General features: G+C 39.7%; 1 protein-coding gene across 1 annotated transcript in view; it reads left to right on the top strand.

Annotated features, from left to right (window-relative positions):
- Positions 1-11,165, top strand: part of Ofcc1 (orofacial cleft 1 candidate 1) — a 281,087-nt gene that overhangs the window by 78,027 nt on the left and 191,895 nt on the right. Inside the window, exons 7-8 of the mRNA XM_021180950.1 lie at positions 80-200; positions 2,091-2,321. Coding sequence (XP_021036609.1) covers positions 80-200; positions 2,091-2,321 — 352 coding nt within the window. The remainder of the gene's footprint in view (positions 1-79; positions 201-2,090; positions 2,322-11,165) is intronic.

The following is an 11,165-nucleotide window of genomic DNA, read 5'->3' as shown; positions in this document are numbered from 1 at the left end:
TCTCTCTCTCTCTCTCTCTCTCTCTCTCTCTCTCTCTCTCTCTCTCTCTCTTTTACTTCATTTTTCCTACCTGCTGCAGAGCTCCGAGTCAGCTGTGCACTGCAGACGGGAATCCTTACACAAAGGCTAGTGACACGGGGCAATGCTCATTTCCAGAAAAGACTAAAGAATCTGGAAGGACAGAAGGAACTTGCTGGAAGGTGAGCACTCTGGACTGACTTCTGCTGCAAAATGTCAGAGGAAGACGTCCATTGTGTGGCTGCCCTTACCTGTTCTTTTCCTCCTAAGGGTTTCTTGAGAGAAAGCAGGCCTTACTAAATGTTTTTGATGCTAATGCCGTACACAGGCCAAATGCTGCCCATGGAAATGTCAACGGCATTCCTCAGCACAGGGTGCCAATGCCAGTATGACCAGGCTCAGTCTCAGCTGCCCGTTGGAGGTAGGCTTGCCAAAATGCAAATGACGCAGGCCTGAGATTTGATGAATCTTCTTTCCCCTTCTCCCACTTGGCCTGGCATGTGCTTGACGGAGGTTGTAAATGCAAGAGAGATTGTGGTATAATTCCTCAGACTGGCACGTCTGCCCCCTAGTCACCATTCGATTATCTTCCAAATTGCTGTGTTTCAGAGAGATAAAGATTCTTTATGGCTTGCTGACTTGAAACAACCACAAGAGCCGGCACAGAGATGGCTAGGCGACCATGCATAGTAATTCTATTGGTAAATGACAAAATCTTTGTTTGTATGACATTTTCAAAAAAAAAAAAAAAACATTACTACAGAAGATGAATCTAAAACACAGAATGTCACATTTGGCATGCAAAACTATCACAATATATTTCAGTATAAAATTCATAGAGGCGTTTAATTTAGAATGTGTTTAATAACTCCGTCTGCCTGCATCAGTAATCCTGCCTTGGGGTCGAAAAAGATTGTCTTATTTATTCAGATGGTGTTAATTTTCAAAAAAAATATTTTTGGAAACCAAAATATTAAGGTTAAATCTTTGTTGTTAATTAAGATTTTCTAATTAAACCAAAAAATAATTGTTATTCTGATTACTTTTTAAGTATGATTTGAATGGGAAACAAAAGAAACGGAACGACTTTCTTTGTTTACTTAATTCTAGAAGCATATTATCTGTACGAAAATATGCATTATCTCAATAAATTCTTGGCAGGATTAAGAAGTCTCTCTTCTGTAAACTGTAGATTAACCTGGTGGTACCCCTATCCTGGGATGATATTATTTGTGATTGAAGCATAAAGTACTTCAAGGTTGAATTACTCAGGGACTTGTGAGTAAGTCTAAAATAAAACTTAATGATATCTGAATCCTCAACAATCTTGCTTAAGTGTTTACTTGATCTGAAACAATAGTTCACTTAAAATCATTAATTTATATAAACTTGTGGGCAATTACGGAACATGGAAATGGCCTGTTCCAGTCAACTTTGAATGAGCAATGAAACTTGAATGCTCCATGAAACATTCAGTCCTGTCTCAGTTACATGCTATGGGCGGAGACTCAGATCTTGATATTTCCCTCTCTCTTGTTGTGGGATGGGCTCTTGTCGGAAGCCTGTAGGGCAAGCTGACATGCTGAGAACATGTTGGATCAGACAAGATGTAAGTCTTCCATGTTTTGCAGGTCACTTATCAATGTGGCGTTATTATCTGTGATTAGTAGTGTTTATGATCTCCGCCTTTCTCATGCCATGTGTGAGGCTAGCTGCTGGGGTTTCACATTCCCCAAAAATCTTAGCAGGCCTGCTGTGTGGTTTCCAGACGTGTTGGATTCCAGCTAATTCCATCTTACTATAATAGATTAATGGTTTCTGATGGCATAGCTTATTAACATACCATGCTTAAACACTAGTTAAACTTTCCCTCCCATCACCGGGGAGTTTGCTTTTTGACCTCTTAATTATACATTGTAGGTCCTTGTCTGTTATCATTGCTAATACCTAACAATTACAGGTTGAGTAAAAATAATTGTCTCCCTTTTTTTACCCTCTGAAAAGCCCATTGTTGCTAATTGCTTGGTTTTACTCAGTTCCTGTGTAATTCAAGAACTCCTCCTTTTATGTAGGGTGAGCAGCCTCAGTTGCCTAGTCTACAAATACAGATCAGATGTATCAGGGGCCTCAAGGACAAGGCTCCCCAAGGCTCCTACCTCCTCCGAGTATCTCTGCTTAGTCAGCTGGGGAGCTGTGCCTCACAGGAGTGTCAAACTGAGCAGCTGAAGACAAGGACGTGCCCAGTTCTTCATGGTGGCAACTTTTATGATGTGGGGCTCTATTTCCATGAAAGCCTTTCTGTGGTAAGCCAACCTTCTGTGCACATGTGCATAGACATTCTTTGCATTAAATGAGACTCTGCTGTCACTATCTGCTCACCATCTCTTTCTATCCAGAATCAACCCACTGTTCTCAACACAAAGGATCTTATTCATATAATCTTCTATGATCTCATTCACTTAAGTGTTCAATAAACATTTACTATTGGTCTATTTGTCTCTCTGTCTTTGCTTTACTATCTATCTATCTATCTATCTATCTATCTATCTATCTATCTATCTATCATTATCTATCTCTATATCCATCATCTATCTATCTATCATCTCTCTATATATCTATTATTTGTCTCTTATCTATCATCTAGCTAGCTAGCTAGCTTTCTATCATCATCTATCTATCTATCGATCTATCTATCTATTCCAACCCTATTGCAGGTAAAGAGATATTTAATTCTGTGTTCTTTATTTGTTAAGAGTGTAGTATGGATTATTGATCTTTCTGTGTTCAGGGTTTCTTGGCAAACAACACTAACACATGTGGCACATGCGTATGTGTATAGACATCCAGGAGCTAGAGGAACTGTACATATAGTAAGCCACAGGTTGTCCTGACTATTCAAATGCATTCTGGAAAGAAGGGTGCTAGGAGAAACCATAGTGGGCGGAGCTAGAAGTGATCCTGGAAAGGAGGGTGCTGGGAGAAACGATAGTGGGCGGGGTTAGAAGTGATCCTGGAGAGGAGGAGGACATCAAGTTCAGAGAGAAGCTGTGGAATAGGAGCAGTGAAGCCAGGTTCAGCTCTTCCTAGAACATCTGCCCTGGACAGATGGTGGCTTCCTGAGCAGGTAAAGTACGAAGAGAAAGGAGAGTTGATTAGTCATAGAAGCCCAGGTTGCACTGCTGTACTGGGGGCATGGCGTTGACTATTCACAGAAGAACTGCCTTTTATCCTATTAATTTGAATTAGTATAAAAATCATCAGAATTGACTCCGGTACTAAAGGATAAGGTTCAAGGAGAAAATATTTTTTCCCTACCTGGAAACAGAGTTTCACGTTGTGCTTTTCACTAGCAGATGTGTTAATGCAACCGCCCCCTCCTTTTTTCTCTGTAACTCCATAGCAAATTGTGACTATGAAAACCCAATAGCGTCGATCAAGACCATTAGACAATAGAGTAATTACTCTGTCATTCAGAAGAAGATAGGTAGGGGTTAGAAAAACAAAAACAAAAACCAAAGACTAGCATGACCCATCAATGGAAGATGAGCACTTAACAATACATGCAATAAAACATAACAATACATGCAACAACTGTGTGCATGCATGACTAGCTTTAAACAAGTTAGACTACTCACTGACATAACAGCCAGGACATCAAAAGCTGCTTTGAAAAAGGAATGTAAGAATTCATTGTGGGGAAATGCTTGTGGAAAAGGGACCTTAACTGACAAGATCAAATAGAGGGAACAGTCTATTATGGGCCTAATTGGAAGATGGTATAGTGAGGTTGTCCTACCAGAGGTATGTGCAGAAAGATGCCTTGCCAGAATCCAATAATACCCCTTATTGTTGTTGTAATTATAAATATTATAAAATTATAAAAAATTATAAAAAAAATTTTCCCACTGGGCTTTTATTTTAATTAATATGATAAGTGCTTATAGTTCAGATAACTTTCAAATTAACCTTTGGTTAAAAAAATTTAGGCTAATATACTTTTTATTTTTTTCTTCACTACATGATCCCCATACTCTACAATTATATTCTTTTGGTCCATTTCAAACCTTCTTGTTTTTAAACATTTTTTTTTCATTGAGGTGTGCTAGAGTTTGTTTTTATTACCTGTTTTTGTTCAACTGACCATTCTCTCTCAAGTCCCTGGGTAAAAATGTGAACTCTGGATGTAGGAGCCTCACCTATTCTTGTTGGCTTTGCCAAGGGTATCCAATATGAGCTGTTGAGTCATTGTTATGGTCCATGTGTGGAGTGGTGTCTTTTCGAGTTTGAAAGCCTTGATCTACAGAGTAGAACTATTAAGCGTTAGAGATGGTGGGCCCTTTAGAGGCAGAATACAGTGGGAGGCCCTTCATCCATTGAGGCTCCACCTTTGAAGGGGACTGTGAACCCCACTTTCTTCCTCTATTTTTGCTTTCTGGTTCATGAGGTAAGTCATTCTAGCCATGCCCCACCCTGGCACCATGATGTGCTGCCTTGTCAGAGGCTGAAAGCAGTGGATATCACTGAAGTTGGACTAGAACTTCCCAAATTAAGAGCCCAAGTCACTATATGAGCTAATTGCCTTGGGTATTTCTTTACAGTACTGATATGCTGACTTGAATACAGGGTAGGCTCTGGCCAAAGTACCAATAGGAGGAGTTACACCATGCAGCTCTGGAAGGATACTCACTGCAGGTTAAAAAGAGTGAGGCTGCAAAGATTATTTACAGCGCCAAAGCTGCACTGAATCTGTAGGACAGGCTGCTGAGTCCTGTGATGAGAAAAGCATTTCCCACTCCTGCCAGTCAGAGAGGGAAGCATCCTCGAATGGTTAAAAGAACAGTCCTAAACATTCTGCATGTGTCAGAAAATAAAATCAAAACAGAATTACCTCCTCCCATGGGTAGGAAAATATACTCTTTAGCAGGCTGTCAAAATAACATTGAATTGTGTCTGTCCCTTAATATTCATGCACAGCAGAATCTGGGAATCTCACACCTCAAGCAAACAAATAAAACCCCACTAGGCTACTTCACATTCACATTCAGAGAAAGAGAGAGAGAGAGTGTGTGTGTGTGTGTATACATATATATACATATATATATATATATATATATATATACATTATACATATGAACAGCACAACACTCACAACAAAAGACTAAAACAGGAGAAGCACCTAAAACAACCATTACTTGTCAGGCAGGAGGAGTCACAAGAGCCTTTCTGCTTCCAGAATGTGAAAGGATGCTGTTGGAAGAAGTCCCATTTGCTCTGTCAGAGTCACCCCAGTAACATCAAGTTTTCTCATTAAGCGTACAACTCTGCCTGCTGGTCTCACTGCTACCGTTTGTAGGAGACTGACGGTTAAAACAGTGAGTTTCCAAGCAACACACTGTAATGTTATTTCATTTATTTACTTAAATTTTATTTATTTATTAATTTTTTTATAAACAGAGACTCATGTGTCTCATGCTCGTGTCAACTCATTACATAGCAGAGGATGATAACTTTGAACTTCGGATCCTCCTGTCTCCATCTCCAGAGGACTGAGATCCCAGGCTTGTTCCACACACCTGGTCTATGGTAGTACTAAGGTTTGAATGCAAAGCTTCATTCCCAGCACCAATTTACTCTACCAACCAAGCTATACTCTCAACCACAGCATCATAGTTTTATAATAGTGAAAATACTTTCAGAAAAAAAAAACCCACAAAGCCATGCCTTGGGTTTGTAATGAATATTGAGACATTTGAGACATCTAGTTCATGCCATTTAAGGAACAAGTCAGAGAGATCCATTTCTTTTCTTACTCCACGAATGGAAGTGATTAGCTTCCCTAAGGCAGCTGGAGGGCTCAAGGTGCCATTCGTGTGCTAACTCGAGAGAGATGACCATGTATCAGGAACAAAGAAGGCATGGCCTAGGTAAAAGAATAAGGCCTAATTGCAGGAGACACACTGAGTCTGAGGATGTAGTTACATCACATGTCTGTAAGGTTATCTTACTGACTGACCTTTAGCAAGGACACAGTGTCACAGTGTCACAAGTGGTATACCTTTGGTATCAGGCTGAGCCAGGAGGCTAACACTTGAAGATTAAATGCAACAGCAAGTGCTTTCAAGATGTTGCGAGGGTTCCTAAGGGAGGCAACAGATGTGCTGGTGATGTACTGCTCCAGATATCCTTGGTACCAATTCCATATCTAGTGTCTTGTTGCTGTTCTTGCCTCAAATTAACAACTTTTTTTAAATTTTTAATATTTTTATTACATATTTTCCTCAATTACATTTCCAATGCTATCCCAAAAGTCCCCCATAGCGCCCCCCACTTCCCTACCCACCCATTCCCATTCTTTTGGCCCTGGCATTCCCCTATATTGGGGCATATAAAGTTTGCAAGTCCAATGGGCCTCTCTTTCCATTGATGGCCGACTAGGTCATCTTTCGATACATATGCAGCTACAGACAAGAGCTCCGGGGTTCTGGTTAGTACATCATGTTGTTCCAACAATAGGGTTGCAGATCCCTTTAGCTCCTTGGGTACTTTCTCTAGCTTCTCCATTGGGAGCNCTGTGATACATCCAATAGCTGACTGTGAACATCCACTCCTGTGTTTGCTAGGCCCCGGCATCGTCTCACAAGAGACAGCTATATTTGGGTCCTTTCAGCAAAATCTTGCTAGTGTATGCAAGGGTGTCAGCGTTTAGAAGCTGCTTATGGGATGGATCCCTGGATACGGCAGTCTCTAAATGGTCCATCCTTTCATCACAGCTACGAACTTTGTCTCTGTAACTCCTTCCCTGGGTGTTTTGTTCCCAATTCTAAGAAGGTGCACAGTGTCCACACTTTGGTCTTCATTCTTCTTGAGTTTCATGCGTTTAGCAAATTGTATCTTATATCTTGGGTATCCTAAGTTTTGGGCTAATATCCACTTATCAGTGAATACATATTGTGTGAGTTCTTTTGTGATTGTGTTACTTCACTCAAGATGATGCCCTCCAGGTCCATCCATTTGGCTAGGAATTTCATAAATTCATTCTTTTTAATAGCTGAGTAGTACTCCATTGTGTAAATGTACCATAATTTCTGTATCCATTCCTCTGTTGAGGGACATCTGGGTTCTTTCCAGCTTCTGGCTATTATAAATAGGGCTGCTATGAACATAGTGGAGCATGTGTCCTTTTTACCGGTTGGGACATCTTCTGGATATATGCCCAGGAGAGGTATTGCTGGATCCTCTGGTAGTACTATGTCCAATTTTCTGAGGAACCGCCAGGCTGATTTCCAGAGTGGTTGTACAAGCTTGCAATCCCACCAACAATGGAGGAGTGTTCCTCTTTCTCCACATCCTCGCCAGCATCTGCTGTCACCTGAATTTTTGATCTTAGCCATTCTGACAGGTGTGAGGTGGAATCTCAGGGTTGTTTTGATTTGCATTTCCCTGATGATTAAGGATGTTGAACATTTTTTCAGGTGCTTCTCTGCCATTCGGTATTCCTCAGGTGAGAATTCTTTCTGCTTGTGGACGTTGTACATCGTGGTGCGCACTAGGCTCCGCACCACGATGTACAACGTCCACAAGCAGCTGGGTCTTCAATTCTATTCCATTGGTCTATTTGTCTGTCACTATACCAGTACCATGCAAATTAACATCTTAAACATATTAACCTGCTCTTGCTATATCATAAGGTAGAGGTAGTCGAAGATGTTAAGGGAAAAATAGGAGTCACAGGCCCCTCAGATCACATGAACAATACCAACTACTTGATATTAACATAGTAGGTCAAGCTGCTTGTGGACGTTGTACATCGTGGTGCGGAGCCTAGTGCGCACCACGATGTACAACGTCCACAAGCAGAAAGATCAAGTGACCGTAGGTGTGTGGGTTCATTTCTGGGTCTTCAATTCTATTCCATTGGTCTATTTGTCTGTCACTATACCAGTACCATGCAAATTAACATCTTAAACATATTAACCTGCTCTTGCTATATCATAAGGTAGAGGTGGTCAAAGAAGATGTTAAGAGAAAAGTAGGAGTCACAGGTCCCTCAGATCACATGAGCAATACCAGCTACTTAATATTAACATAGTTGGTCAAGTTCATTTGTGGATTCCAAGCTCAGGCCGGAAGATCTGAGTGCTTGCCTGAAGATTTTTGAATATATCCTTGGTGGAAACATCAGGAACCCGCTTGTCTTCTGCTGACACTTATCCTGGAAACATTTCAAATAAAGAGATTTGTTCTTGGTATCCATTAATAGCTTACAGATGTAGCTCTTTGGGAGGAAATATGCCACATGACGTACATGCCTTTTGACTTCTAGTTCTGGCAAGATGATGGGCTAGGTTAAATATTTAGGTTATCTTAGTCTACTGTTCTGCTAGAGTCAGGGCTTAAAAGGCATACTCATTTTCAGATTTTCATTCTATAAAGATTCTCGAATCTATTGTACATGCATGCAAAAAGCTTGGGAATATATAAATCACTCAAGAACAGAACAGATAGCATCGTGGATGAAAAACAAACAAACAGATAAAACAGAAAACAAAACAAAAATCAAAGAGAACAGTTGCAAATTAGGCAGTGGTAATGTGAGGAAGAGAAGGATGAACGGTCAGATTTGGCTACCTAAAGATTTGGAATGTAACACCCATTTATGAGTCAAGGGTTTATGATTATTTTATAGAGAATTTCAAAAGTTTTACATGATCCAATAAATAGTATCCAGAAGGAACAGAAAAGACCAAAAATGAAATGAAATGAAATGATCCAGGCATTGGGCCAGAGGTACCTCAAACATTGGATTTCTTTTCTAAGGCTGCCATGAAAAGTTCAGGTTTGTTTGTTTGTTTGTTTGTTTATTTATTTATTTTTGCAAAAGCAGGCAAAGTTTTATGTACTTCTCATGGATTTTAGCAGGCTTAAGAGTTCTTCAGTTTGTAGATGTTCACCATGATCCTTACCACATCTTCCCTGTGTGTAAGTCTGTCTGTCTCCATGCAAATAACTCTTCTTTATAAGGACATTTCCATGTTAGGTCATAGCCATATTAAAAACACCATTATAATTTAGTTAAATTAAAAAATCCAATTTCCAAATATGGCTGTTTTCTGAAATACTTTAAGTTAGAAATAATAGAGTGTTCAGCCTATTTCTGTAGGGGAGACTTAATTCACTCTACAATGAATACATTCTTACTAGAAGCTTTGTAAAAAAATTAGCAAAATGACATTCAAGGTCAAGGAAGAATGCAGGAATAAGTGATATTTTCCATCTTTTCTTAGAAATATGTTTGAAATGTTGTCCAGGTTTCAAAAAGTCATGTTAGAGGGTGGGCCCTTTCTATTAGAATTTAATAAAATATTTGATGACTTCAATCATTTGAGTTGCAAAAGAAAAATAAAGGCTCATATAATGTAAATAACTACAGGATTATATTTTCATTAATTAACCAATAAGAATTTAGGGTGAAGGTCCCAGTGAAGACGCCAGCATCTTTCTAGTTTCCCTAAGACAGACAGGACAGCCCAGGAGCCCTGCCTTGAGCCATTCATAAATGCACAAAAAAGTGAGTCATGCTTAGTGCTGCCATGATCCAAAGTTACAGAAAACATTGGTGAGAGCACTGAGCAGATGTGGGAAGAAAAACTGTAGTGACCATTATAGAAAACATCCATAACACCAAGAAGATATAGCAAAACCATAGCTCTCTTTCAGAACTTTGGTGAAGGATGTCTTCAGTTGTTTCTCTGCTTGGTTTCTAAGACATACATGTTGCTAAATAAATAGAGCATTTTTAGGGATTTATAGGAGATTCAAAGAGAAAGGGTATCAAAATTACTTTTAAGAACATAAAGTCAAATATAAATTAAGATTTTTGACCATTATTTTCTTGTCACATTAGCTTGCATGATAATTCTTGTTGGGTGACATTTTAAAATATCATTATTGACCTTTGGCAATGGTAACTGAAGAAACTTCTGTTAATTATTAGCTGGAACTGTTATGCTTGCAATTCTCAGTATCGTTGGGTATGGGGATCAGCCAACTTATAAAAATAAGGATACAAATAATAGGTTAAAGAAGCAAAAACAGCAAAACTCAGGCAAAGAACATTGATTAATGAATTTTTAAAAATTCTTAAAGGTCATGTGCTGAAGTTTGGCTGAGCCTCGGGCAGATCTAATGAACGTGACCAAGCCCCTCTGTGTGCAGCAGGTAACCCGTGCTGACTCGGAATTTGCTGACATTACAGGGTTATTATTTCTGGAAGGATGCAGCATTCTGGAACAATTTCTCTAATGATTCCATTAAGACCATGGTTTCCTTCAATTTAGGGTAACATATTCTATTTTTCCCATTACCCCAAAACACAGAGAAGTGTGTCTAGGATAGAGGGTTTGTGTCAGCCAAAGGAAAGGAGAAAAAAATCACTTGATTTTGATGGTACTTAACCCCATTTTGTATTTGATAAGCACATCTGTTTTGTGGATCACATGTCAGTGTGCGAGATTGTTTAAAGTCAAAAAAATATTTTGGTTTAAAAATTATTAACTTATGGCAATCTTGAGGATCCCTTAAAGTAGCCATAGGTGGCTGCCATTGTGTGAGGGGTACTTTAATGCTCAGACCAAGGAAAAGTGTCTATTGGACTAGGGTCTCTGAGAACAGAATGGGGACAAACGTTTCCAGATGGAGAGTCCGAGAGGAGGCCTTTGGTGGTCATTTATCATGAGGGTCTGCTTTTTGCTATGACCAGACAGGGCTTGCTGTAAATATGCCCTCCAGTTGCTAAATACATCATTGGGAGATGTTCTCATAAGACATTTCTCAATTTATACTTAAAAGCAAAGAATAATTACAGGAAGCAAGGCTTGCTAGGATGTGAGCTCTGGAGTCCACATTCTGGCTCCAGACTTCCTCAGTGATAGGACGAGCCACAGTTGTTATCTCCCCTTGTCTCCGTGATCTCTACTGTAAGAGTCATCACCAGAAACTCTGTCTCCTTGAAGCCATGTTACTAACAGAGCAATGATCTGGAGTAAATGCTACAAACCTCAGCTCCAACAAGGAAGCCCAATCCCAGGATATACCTAAGTTCTGAGTCACTGCAGGGCTTATCTCCTTCCTTCCTACATCATGAGTCT

The sequence above is a fragment of the Mus caroli genome, chromosome 13 (assembly GCF_900094665.2).
Source record: "Mus caroli chromosome 13, CAROLI_EIJ_v1.1, whole genome shotgun sequence".
Taxonomy (NCBI): Eukaryota; Metazoa; Chordata; class Mammalia; order Rodentia; family Muridae; genus Mus; species Mus caroli.
This window is presented reverse-complemented; position numbering and strand designations above follow the sequence as displayed.